We start from the raw sequence: 12,765 nt of genomic DNA, 5'->3' as shown, positions 1-12,765 counted from the left end.
CCTCGACTTTTATACAAATCTTCGTCATTATATTCTAAATCCTAACGACCAGTTAAAAGGGACCCGTAAGGATAAAACAATAAAAGAACAGTTTGATCTAAAATTATTTGTTCACAGTGCTTGTATACTATCCATATTTGAATTTTAAGTTTTCAACATGTAACATATATCTAAATCCGATTAGAGCTGCCAGTCGGGCTATCTAATTCGGGTTTTAACGAGTTCAAATTCGGCTCACCTAATTAACAAGACATTTGGATTTCGATCCATAAATTTTGGGCTAATATATGTGAAATTCATATTTGATTCATAATACATTCATTTGAGCCTAATTCGGATTTAATCTAAACTTACTTATTATTCCTTAATGTCTGTAATATAATTACTCTAACCATTAAGTAGTAAAGTTAATTTGCAATCTACAATATTAAAATTATACATAAATCAATAAAAAGTTCATTAAAAATACATAAACCAAAAGTTTTTCAATAATAATTATGTCCAATTATTAAATGAAAAATAACAATAAAACATCATCAATAGTCATTACTAATAGGGTTTCCTCTTTAAATATATTTATATAATGAATCTAAGTCTTCAAAACCAATACTAATTACTAATAGTCTAATGATACATTACATATTTAAAAATAATACATTTATAGCTATATACAGGCTTTAATTAGATTGAGTCTCTAGAAGCTCAAACTCGACTCATATTTTAATCAAGTTTTAAATCTAGGTCCAAACTCTGCCCAATCCAGTATTATAATAGACTTGACCCCTTTTCTTTTGGGTTGAATGGATCAAGTTCGGGCCTATCGACCCCATTGATAGCCCTATAGTGCACCCAATGTAAGTTAGTTTTTATCGTTTCTCTTCATCCAAGAATTCTACACCATTTACACTCAGAGGACAGTATTAACAATGGCCTAACGTTGGCCCGATGGCAAAGAAACATGTGGAGTCAAATTATGTGGTGCGTTGCCTTATTGCTGTAGTATATATATATTTTTTTAAAATCAGCTTATTGGACAAATAATTTGGTTTTTAGTAACCAATTAAATTCAATTCAACTTGCTTGTGACTTGTGAAAAAATTGCAAATTGTCTTATTACTTGATTACGAGTAACCAAATTGCAGATTACTTGGAAGAAGGTTGGGCTGAATGGTAGAGTGGGAGGGCTTGTAACTTGTAAGTAGAAAGTCATAGGTTCAAGATCTTCCACTTATCAAAGAAAAAGAAAAATTACGCATTACTAGTAGCGCGAAAAAATGATACTTAGACCCTGTTGGATAACTTAATTCAATATTTAAATTTAATGGATTCAGAGTTAACATGTTCGAACATATTTAATAATAGTAGAACTTTTTTAATTAATTAAGTGGTTCTGAATTTCTTAAGCAACACATACTACAAAAATAGGTGATAAATTATTCACTTACTACTTAATGCAAATGCAAGATTTATAATGTTTATTGTGCCAAAATAATTTTGCACTTAAATTTAATGGATATAGAGCTCACATGTTTAAATGTGTTTGATAATACAAAATAGAACATTTTTAATTAATTAAATAGTTTTGAATTGCCTGAGCAAAACCTACTACAAAAAATAAGTGATAAGTTGTTCCTTTATCTTTTAATGCAAATGCAAGTTTTATAAAGTTTATTGTGCCAAAGGAATTTGTTTTACTGCATCTACAAATGTTAACAAAGGAGCAAAAGAAACTATTGAAGATTGTCCTGAAATTTGTTTTTCCTCAGAAAAATGTGTTATAATGTAATTTTATTTTTATTCTTTGGTTCATTATTTTTATAATATCTTATTTTCAATGAAATTAAATCATATATATAACTAATACAATATAACATTAATAACATCACAAATGAATAAACCAACATAAAGACAAATTTATAAAATATATAAAAGTTTAGTATTGAATAATTCAGTTTCTTTGCATATTAAAATTTCTCTACTTCAATTTGAGGTTTCAATTTTAATGGTAACAATGACAACTTATTCGTTTAGTAGAGAAAATAAGAAATCATTAATTACCTAATTAATAAAACAATCCAACTTATTATTGAATAATTTTTCAATAAGAAAAAAAAAACTTAAGAGTTAAATATAGAAAACTCTCGTGGTTTGGTCTTACGTTACAATCACGATACCTTCTTATTATTCAAAAACTCCCACATAACCTTTTTGTATTCTGGACTTATTTGGAATTTGGATGGAAATCATTCAAGTTAGCAGAGTTTGAGATACATTTGCGTATCAACTCATCACTGGTGCAAACATCCTTCTAGGTGACGAAAGAAAAGCAAATCAATCACAAAACTAGGGGAAATGAATATTGTGAGAGAAAGCTGATGCTGAAATACTAGCATGCAATGGACAAAGAAGGAATTCAGAAAGGCAGAAAACTGTAGATGAATATGCTAATTACCTTGTTTGGATGAACAAGGTATACTCCTTAGTCCTAGAGGAATCGCGAAGAAGAGGCCAGCAATTGGTTCAGGAAAAGTAGGTACAAGAGCGTTAATCGTGCAATCTCAGTTACTCTTACTAAAGCGTGCAATTATTCTCTATCAAGAGCTAAACATGGGAACAGAAGCTCAAAAGTTCCAAAAAAATCATATAGCTGTTGGAGCATCAAAGGACACATACTGCACATGTGGTAATCACTCAAACTGAAATGGTTGGATAGAAAAGTAAATTCATAAGACAGAGACAGTTACGATATATATTTCTCTTGAAGAGATGCAACAAAAAATGCTAGCATGTCTAACATTGATCCATGCACCTGGAGAAGAGAAGGGGAGGCAAAACTGAACCCCACATAGTCAATAAAGTTTAAAAGCTCTCCCTCTGGGTTCAAATCTGTCTTATACCAAATTTTAATCACCCAATCATGATTATCTCATATAAACAAGGTTCACAGGGATAATCATCTGTACAGAAGCATCAGCAGCAACTGAGAAAAATACATCCAATAGAACCATGGAGGCTGCAGGAGTAATAAAGGAGAAGGGAATTAGTAGCTTTGCGTGCACAAGATCATGCTTATCTACCCAGCATTAAGGAGTAAACTAGGGGAAACAAGTAGTTGAGGCAATGCCCATAAATGACCTATAGAACTATTATTAATAAACTGCAAGGTCTCTAACTACATTGACTCACTCAACTGTCCACTACAATTGGCGGCAACAGCGGGTAAATGCTTTCATCCCTGGACTATCTTCTTGATGACAGAAACTTACTTACCAAAACATCAAGGCCTTTGACTACTAACTTGATTCATGCATCATATACAACTTTAGTAAACAAACATCTGGATCAACCGTGCAGGGTAAATGGCATCAATACCTAGCACTCAGCTTTTGCACGTTCTTCAACAACCGGCAAAGCTATTGGGAATGTAATTGGCTAGGCAAGTGAACCTCCACGCCCTGAACATTGACTTAATCCTCCTTGCTTCACAAAGTAACATCCAGCAAACTTTGAGGATACCAAATAAATAAAGGCACCATAAAAGTCTATGTACAGGACTAATGGAATCTAGCAAATTCAGAGCAAAAGATTAGCCAAACCAACTAAAAATGCTAAGCACTGGACATCACAAATCAAAATACCATCGTTGGAGATGAAGTGTATCTGGATAACGTTTGGGCATCATGCTTCTGAGCATTACTTTCCAGAATACCAGAACAAATGCAAATAAGCATATAAAGCCTGAACTAGAAGCATCAATGGAGCTCTATTCATTCATTAGATCATCTTTTGGACGCCAGACTTGATGATTAGATACATTCGAATATTTAATAAACATACTCCCAGTAAAAAAGGCAAAATTTCTGTTAGTATTTCAAGCACACGTCAATTCAGTACAAAGTATTGCTTCCTTTCATTCTTCTATCGGCTTCAATTTACTAGTTTCTTGGATTGTTGGGTGAAAGAGATTGCATATACAACTTTCTATCAGAAACCACCAAGCAGTACACGGACCTAAATGCAAGAGAATGCTCTAGATACACTATCAAGAAGAATCTACCAGTAATTTCAATGTGCCAGAGAAAATCCGAGTACAAACAGATTCAGAACCAACTGAAGACACCAATGAATTCCATGTAGAAAGTTCTGGTATTTTTATTTTGCTGATCATCTCCTCCAACCACATGATGGCTTTATAAGAACTTCCTGTCAAACAAAGACCTTGGATGAGTTTATTGTAAGTTTCATTTCTAGGCCACAAAGAGTTATTTGACATTTCCTCGACTATATTACTTGCTTCAACATATTTACCTTCATTACAAAGGCCATCTACTAAGAGAGTATATGTCTCGTGGTCAGGTCCACAGCCAATCTGCCTGGACATCCACTCTAAGTACCTGATAGCAAACATAGATTTTTGCCCTTCAGAAAGACCTTTTATTACAGCATTGTATAGCTTCACAGATGGAACGCAATTTTTCTCCACCATCTCTCGTTCAAGTACTGCTACTGCATCATCAACTCTACCATCTCTATATAATGCAGCGACCTTAGCTTCAAAGACCAGTGGTGATGGTCTGAAGCCTCTGTCCTGCATTTCACTCAGTACTTTATCACCTCCATTAATCTTTCCTTCAGAGTAAAGGTCAATGGCCATTGTTCTGTAACCATCTGTGTTTGGAACTCCACCTCTAATCAAAGCTTCATTTATCAAAATCTTCATGCTTGTAATATCCACTCTGCCACCAGAATAACATTCGCTAAGATCCAGATGCTTGCAGTATCGCTTTGGAGCCTTAAGTCCCTTTCTTAAAACTTTACCAAGAATATTTACTGCCTCCTCAACCTCTCCATTATCACACAGAGAATCCAAGAGAATTCTGTATATAGCAACATCTCCGCTGCTACCCTTTTGGGATATCCTCCAGAACATTGAGTTCAGCAAATGCGTAGCTTCATTGAGCCTCCCATCTTGACAGAGACACCTCATGAGAATCCTATAAGTTTCCCTGTCAGGATTGCAGCATTGGTAATACATTTCTTGGAAAACATTTAAAGCAAGTTCAGAACGATTCAACTGACACAGAGCATTTATAAGCAAATTCAGAGATTGGGTCCTAGACTTCACTTCCCAGCTAGAATAATTCTCCAGGAAGAGGAGATGAGCAGTCTCTAATTTAGATTCTTTCACCATTATCTCCCAAAGTGTATTAAAAGATTCTGTCCAGCTCATGCAGTTGAATTGGGGAAGGCTTTTAAATAGTGCAATGGCTTCAACTAAAAGACCGGCCTTTGAATAAGTTCGGATGGCACCAGCAAAAACTGAATCTTGACATTCACAAGAGTCATCTCTCATTTGGCAGATCACTTCTTTCAGCTCAGCTATCCTGCCTGAGTTTCCAAGGATGCTGATAATTGTATTAGAGACAGGCCCATTGTATCGATAACTAGGGTATCAGCATTTTGCCTCTCTAAATATTTGAAGAGCCTTTAAAGGGTTTTTCTGGCTCCTTATAATTTGTGAGAGCTGTGTGGGTGTTAGAAGCCTTGGCAATCTTATATTCATTGCAGTTCAAACTTTAGACCTGAATCTGCAACAAGGCAAATATGCATTCTTCAGAACCTAAATGTATTTGTTGTTAAGTCGAAAACCACCTAACTGTTCTAAAACAAAGCTTTCTGGAAGTCATAGATGAATAATGCTGATAACAAATTATGCATATAAATATATCAACAAGCCTGGGACAACAATACATGGCCTGATCATTATAAAATCAAGAAAATAAAGAGGAGCAGTGATTGTTTTCTGTTTCTCAATCAGAAAGGAGAAGTCACTCATAAGTTAAATAGCATATTCACTTTTCAGGTGTAATTCAAATTTTTGCACAGGACCAAAAATGGCACCTTATTTGCAGTTTTCAGAGAAAATATGTACTTAGATTCTTGCGGTTGCTGCATGTTGTATAGTATTATATTTCATATGTCATATTCTCCCATATTGTCCAGGAAAAAAAAGCCATGTTAGGTTATGCAGACAACGTGTTCACTGCTAATTCAAGAATACAAAAATTGCCTTCACTAACTTTATGCAGGATTCAAAAGTTCTAATGCTTGGACTAAATTTTTCCAAGCAAATAGCAAATTTTTAAACAGTAACCAGTGCAGTTAACATAGAGGTTCTCTTTTCATTAAGAGACGTAATTCTTTGTTACAAAATTGTTAATTACTTATTTCCAAACAATAAAGAGTGAATTGGAAAACTGCACACTTACCTCTAAAACTACTACACTTTGTCATCCAAGTATTCGAGTCAGAGCAAAATGGATCAACAAACACAGATTTAACTACCTATTTTCTTTATCTTTTGCTTTGGCTCAGACTACATTTTGCCAAGCGCATAATGAAATTTGAACACTAACCAATGCAGTTAACATAGAGGTTCTTTTTTCGCTAGGAAGAGTAGTTCTTCCACGCAAAATTCTTAACTGCTTGTTTCCAAACAATAAAGAGTGAGTTAGAAAACCGCACATTTACCTCTAAAACTGCTACAAATTGTCATCCAAATACTCGAGTTAGCAAAATGATCAAATAAAAAAAGCTTCTAATTGCCCATTTGATTCTTCAGCTTTTGTGTTGGCTATTTATACTATATAACTATCACACAAATCAAAAATAAAAAAAATTAAAAAATTTAGTGTTGCATTACTCAATTTTCAAATGGGCATTTCGTCGAACATTTTTCGCAATTAGACAGGTTCAGTCAATTTCCCGTTCCAACCCAACAGTCCAGTATTTTGAATTGATAAGAGAACGATAAAAATAGGGTTAATCTTATTTTTAGCCTATATATTACGGAGAATCATCAGGAATACAAGCCAAGTTGAGAATCAGAAAAAATTTTCACCTGTTTACTGCATGGACCTTGATATGAAAGCTCCTCTGGCCAAGACAAGTGAACTATATAAGTATATGGACTTTGGTTGCCAATTAGCAATTACATTTCTGAATAGTTTGAATGTTCCAAAAAGATCAACATGAAAGGACATAATGCAACATTCGTAGTATTAATTTAAAGCTGAGAATTAACAATGGAATTATTGATGTTTGTCATTACATAATTGAATAGCTATAGTTCAAGTTCTGGATCAAATATACTTTGCAATCTAGGCAACATGTACGCTTGTCTAATAGTTAAGATAGTTTGTTAATAGTTGAACCTATAAACAAACTATAATAGGAAATAATAGAATGAGTTAGAACAAATAAAAAATTTTATTCTGATTATCTACATAAGTAATAAAAGAGCCAAAGAGTTTCGTTATTTTCACATGATTTTCATCATTTTCACGTGACTCTTTTCTTGTTTGTTTAGCACATTGCACGCCTTCTCTTGTTCCGGGACGTTGTTCTCATTTCTTCTCTTCTTCTCTCTCACTTTTTCTCGTGTTTCTTCCTCTCTTTCTCTCTCCATTTCTTCTTCTTCTTCTTCTTCTTCTCTCTCTCTCTGGCTTTTCTCCACCTCTTTTTGTTAGATCTTGTGCACTTCCTCTCTCATTCTTCCTTGTTTTAAGTGAGTTTTTTCTCTCTCCATTTCTCTAATCCACCTAGGGGTGAGCAAACGGTACAAATTCGGTAATTCGATTAGCTGAATTCGGTGAATTCGGTTATTTGACTTATAGAAATTTAAACCGCTTTCAATTTCGAATTGACTATAACCTAATTCATTTCACAACCGATTTCGAATTCGGAAATGGTAATGAATTCGGTTAACCGAATTCATTTATAAAAAAAAAAAAACTGATTTTTTAAAAATTATTACTGATTTGATCCCCAAATTTATTCATAATTTAACACATTACTTATGTTCTAATCATTTTGTGGTTTAATTTAATTGGCATTTATTTGATCGCTTATACCTAAAATCCTTAGTCTATGATTTAAGGAACACATAAAAAGTGATTAATTGAAACTAGAATAAACCTTAGACTATACAATGATTAATGATAATTTATGAATTTATAATTTACAATGATTAATAATAAGTAATATTAGTTACAAACTTACAAATTACAATGATTAGTGATAAGTTATATTAGTTACAAACTTATAATTTATTTCAAATCAAAATAAAATTTGTTTACTTACATATGTTATTGTGAAAGTCAATACACTAATACATTGATTTGCAATTCATATGCATTCACTTACACTGCTTAGTTGTCTTGTCTATACTTAAAGCCTTAAGATTAGTGAGTAGAGAATATGAATTTTTATGTTAAATATGTAATGTAAATTTAGAGCACATTAATATTTGCAAATTATAGGTTGCGCATTCAAATATTCAATAATTCAAACATGAATGATGTATCAAATTACCAATATCTAAATTCTAATTACTAATTATGTTTATTGTTTAATATTTAGTATTATACATATATGTATTAATTATTATCTAATTCTAGTCATGTTACTCATGTATAAAATAATAAGTATTATAGTTATGTTATATTGTTATGTATTACTATATATTTGTATTATTATAGTCATATAACAATTAACAAATACTAAAATAATATATTGTACATTATTATATATTATTATTATTATTATAAGTATATGATAATACCATATACTAACTATTATTAATAGCATTTATCTATATAATATAATAATATATTAGTAGCATATACTAATGCTAAATAGCATTTATCTATATACTATATAATTTTATAAACTAATTTGGTATTCGAATGTAGTAATGCGGTACCCTATTTCATTTTACCGAATTTGAATGCGGAATCGGTTATTACCAAATTCATAATCTCATTACCTATCTCATACCATATTAGAATTCAGTGAATTTGGTACGTACCGAATTTGTACCAAATTACCAAATACCCGATTTCAAATTACCAAATTGAATTTGAATTCGGTATGTACTGAATTTGCTCATCCCTAAATCCACCCCTTCTCATCAGATCCTCTTCTCTTTTTGCTTTTTTTTTTCTTTTCTCTTTTCTTCCTCACGGTTGTATTTGCTCGCCGGCAACATGGCCGTTGGGCTAATGTTTTGAACTTGAACTCCATTGAATTGAACTCAGGTTTTGATTTGTGGTTTTATCTCGTCAAATCTTTTGTTTGAGTCTTTTCTTTTCTTTCTTTCCGGGCTAATTTTTTTTTTCTTTCCATTTCTCTAATCCATCCCTTCTCGTCAGATGTCCTTCTCTTTTTGCTTTTTCTTTTATTTTCTTGTTGTTAGGAAACAGTAATAACTACAACAATAGAAAATGGCATTGATGTGAAGATTCACTTTTCTTAAGAAATTTTTGCCTATACTATTCGACTACCGAGTTTGCGGCAATTCCCTTCAAAAATAACACAGCCAACCAAAATTTTCACATAGTAGTATGCAGAAATTCTTCCAAGAACGGTTTAGAGAATATTGTTTTAAAAGAAGTAGAAGAATAGTAAAACTAGAAGTAAAAGTGAGTTTTCTAATATCTGAACATCCTTATTTATAACGTTCAGATACCCTAAAAGAAATGATATGTCTTTTGGAAACATATTTCTTCATGAATAGACACCTTTTTAAAATGAATGGACACTTAACGGACATTTAAGAGTTATATGAGTTGTATCATTAGATACAACCCCTAAAAGAAAATCGCTTAGTTAAGACCCAAGTGCCCAAGTGCCAATCTTTTGATCATTAAATTTATATTCTAATTCAATAGTCAACATGACAAATGTATATGCAATTTTGAAGGTTCCTTCCAAAATTTCCCATCATCCAAATTTATTTGAATAGGTGTACACTTGATTATAAACCTCTTCCGTTCTTCACATACTTTCAATATGGGATTCATCACTAACTATTTCCTACAATCCCCCACTTAGTTTCCCTCCAAAATTTCCCATCATCCAAATTTATTTGAATAGGTGTACACTTGATTATAAACCTCTTCCATTCTTCACATACTTTCAATGTGGGATTCATCACTAACTATTTCCTACAATCCCCCACTCAGTTAGTGATAAATCAAAATCAAAACATTTTAAGATTTACGCATAAAATATGTGCCTTTCGATTTAAACCTAATATTAGTATAATTAATTCAAAACCTTGTTGAAATTGATAGTAATTATAAATTTTAAACCACAATTTCTACATAACAAGATCGAAAATAATTATACTCATAAATCTTACTTATTTCTCGTAAAACGTTCACCGTGAACTTTAACACCGTATTATAGCCTTGTGCTACTTCCTGATTCATGAACTTTTACAAAAGCTTTAGTTCAAACTTTTGATAGAAGCGACACTATCTGTTGAGTTCATATAGGTGAAGTCTACTTTGAAGTCTTTGATTATACTTCTTTGTTCTTCTACCGAACATATGTACTTCATTAAGAATAATTATTATTATTCAACCTCCCACTCTCTTAAGTACTCATCTAATTACTGGTACTTGCTAACTGTCAAACAATAATTTATTGTTACCTATTAAACCTTTAGAATTGCTTAGCAATAAGAAAGGTTAGGTTACTATCATTGCTGACAGTTTTAGAATGGTCTCAGATCCATAGCACTGGTAGTGCTTTTGATCATATCTCTTGAGAGTTCTTTAGTTAAAGGATCAGCAAGATTATTACCAGATTTTACATGGACAACTGTTATAATTCTATCAGAAATTAATTGTCTTACATATTCATGTCTTAAAGCAATATGTCTAGATTTACGATTATAAATCTTGCTAAATGCCCTAGACATAGTTGCTTCACTATCGCAATGCAAAGAGATGGCTAACATCGGTTGTGGCCGCAACTCTATATCTAGCAATAAATTTCTTAGCCATTCTGCCTCTTTACCTGCTGCTGCTAATGCAACAAATTCAAACTCCATAGTCGAATGAGTAATACACGTCTGTTTCTTAGAAACCCACGAGATAGCTCCTCTGCCTATTTTAAAAATCCAATCAGACGTCGATTTATTATCATTTATACTAGTTATCCAAGTAGCATCATGGTAACCTTCAAGTACCAAAGGAAACTTGTTATAATATAATCCAAAAGACTTTGTCTTTTTAAGGTAACCTAGTACTCGTCCAATTGCTCTCCAATGGTCAGTACTAGGATTATGAGTAAATCTAAAAAGTTTGAAATAGCGAATGCAATATCAGGTCTAGTACAATGCATAGCATACATCAAACAACCAATTGCACTAGCATACTCTAATTGACTAATTGATCTTCCCGAACTTTTCACTAACTTATTAGAAACATCAAATGGGGTATTAGCTTCTTTTATTCCCAAATGATTAAATTTGGATAGAATCTTGTCAATATAATGAGATTGACATAGAGTATAACTCCTACTATGTTTCTTAATTTTGATTTCTAAGATGGTTTCAACTTCTCCCAAATCTTTCATTTTAAATTGGGAGGTTAAATACTTCTTAGTTTCATTTACTCCTTGCATATTAGTCCCCATGATTAACATGTCATCCACATAGAGACATATTATTACACCATAGTCTTCGATAAATTTAGAATAAATACATTTATCTGCTTCATTGTGTTTAAAGCCATTTGATAAAATTACTTTAACATCCATTTGATGAATGTATAAATCATATATGGATGCTAAAGCAAACAACACTTTTATAGAAGTAATTCTTGCAATAGGAGCATACATGTCAAAGTAATCAATTCTTTCCTTTTGTTTAAAACCTTTTGCTACAAGTCTTGTTTTGAAGGTTAATAACGAACCATCAGTGTTACGTTTTCTTTTGAATATGCACTTACATCCTATAGGTTTACAACCAGGAGGTAATTCACATAACACCCATGTACCATTTGATACAAAAGAATCCATCTCATCATTAATTGTTTCTTTCCAAATACTGAGTCCCCTGAAGCTAATGCTTCTTTATAAGTTTTAGGATCCTCTTCCAAATGTAAAAGTATAAGTATTTTATTGAATACACCATTCCTACTACCTTCAACTAAAAAGACTAAAGATTGTGAATAAATATAATTTGGATCCAAATTTTTCTCTTTTCGTGCTCTCTTACTCCTCCTAAGTTCACTAGGAGTTTCAACTATTTTCTTTTTATTATCATTTGTAGAAGTATTAGGATCCATAGTCGTGTTTTGTGGTAATATAGAATCTAGTTTAGATGTTAAATCATTTAGAAAACTTGTTTCTAAAAACTCAACATCTCTAGACTCCACTATTGTATTTGAGTCTAAATCTAATAATCTATATGCTTTAGAATTTTCAGCATATCCCACAAAAACACTCTTTAAGGCTCTTGGTTCTAATTTTGTTCTTTTAGGATCAGGAACCTTATAATAGGCTATACAACCCCATATCCTCAAATAATTTAAGTTAGGTTTTCTTCCTTTCCATAGTTCATATGGTGAAACCTTTGTCTTCTTTGAAGGTATTTGATTATGTACATGACAAGCGGTTAATAAAGCCTCTCCCCAAAGGTTAAATGGTAATCTAGCATGTATAAACATATCATTTACCATGTCAACCAATGTTTTTTTTTCCTTTCGGCTAAACCGTTTTGTTGAGGAGTGTATGACGCACTTGTTTGATGGATCAAACCATTTTCTTCACAAAAATTATAAAATTCATTTGGAAAATATTCACCTCCTCGATCACTTCGTAGGATTTTAATTTTCTTTTCCAATTGATTTTCAACTAAGGCCTTAAAAAATTTAAAGATATCAAATGCTTGATCTTTTGTTCTCATTATAT

At 32.1% G+C, this 12,765-nt stretch overlaps 1 protein-coding gene across 1 annotated transcript; it reads right to left on the bottom strand.

Annotated features, from left to right (window-relative positions):
* Positions 1 to 3,881: 3,881 nt before the first annotated feature.
* Positions 3,882 to 5,585, bottom strand: LOC113717893 (pentatricopeptide repeat-containing protein At1g05600-like). Its single transcript, XM_072072972.1, has 2 exons — positions 4,309 to 5,585; positions 3,882 to 4,203 (listed from the first exon to the last, which is right to left on the bottom strand). The coding sequence occupies exons 1-2, from the start codon at positions 5,351 to 5,353 to the stop codon at positions 4,043 to 4,045; spliced, it is 1,206 nt and encodes a 401-aa protein (XP_071929073.1). The 5' UTR covers positions 5,354 to 5,585; the 3' UTR covers positions 3,882 to 4,042.
* Between the last annotated feature and the right edge of the window lie 7,180 nt (positions 5,586 to 12,765).

Source organism: Coffea arabica, chromosome 11e (genome assembly GCF_036785885.1).
Source record: "Coffea arabica cultivar ET-39 chromosome 11e, Coffea Arabica ET-39 HiFi, whole genome shotgun sequence".
NCBI classification, from domain to species: Eukaryota; Viridiplantae; Streptophyta; class Magnoliopsida; order Gentianales; family Rubiaceae; genus Coffea; species Coffea arabica.
Note: the sequence above shows the minus strand (reverse complement) of the source record. Positions and strands in the feature narration are given on the sequence as shown.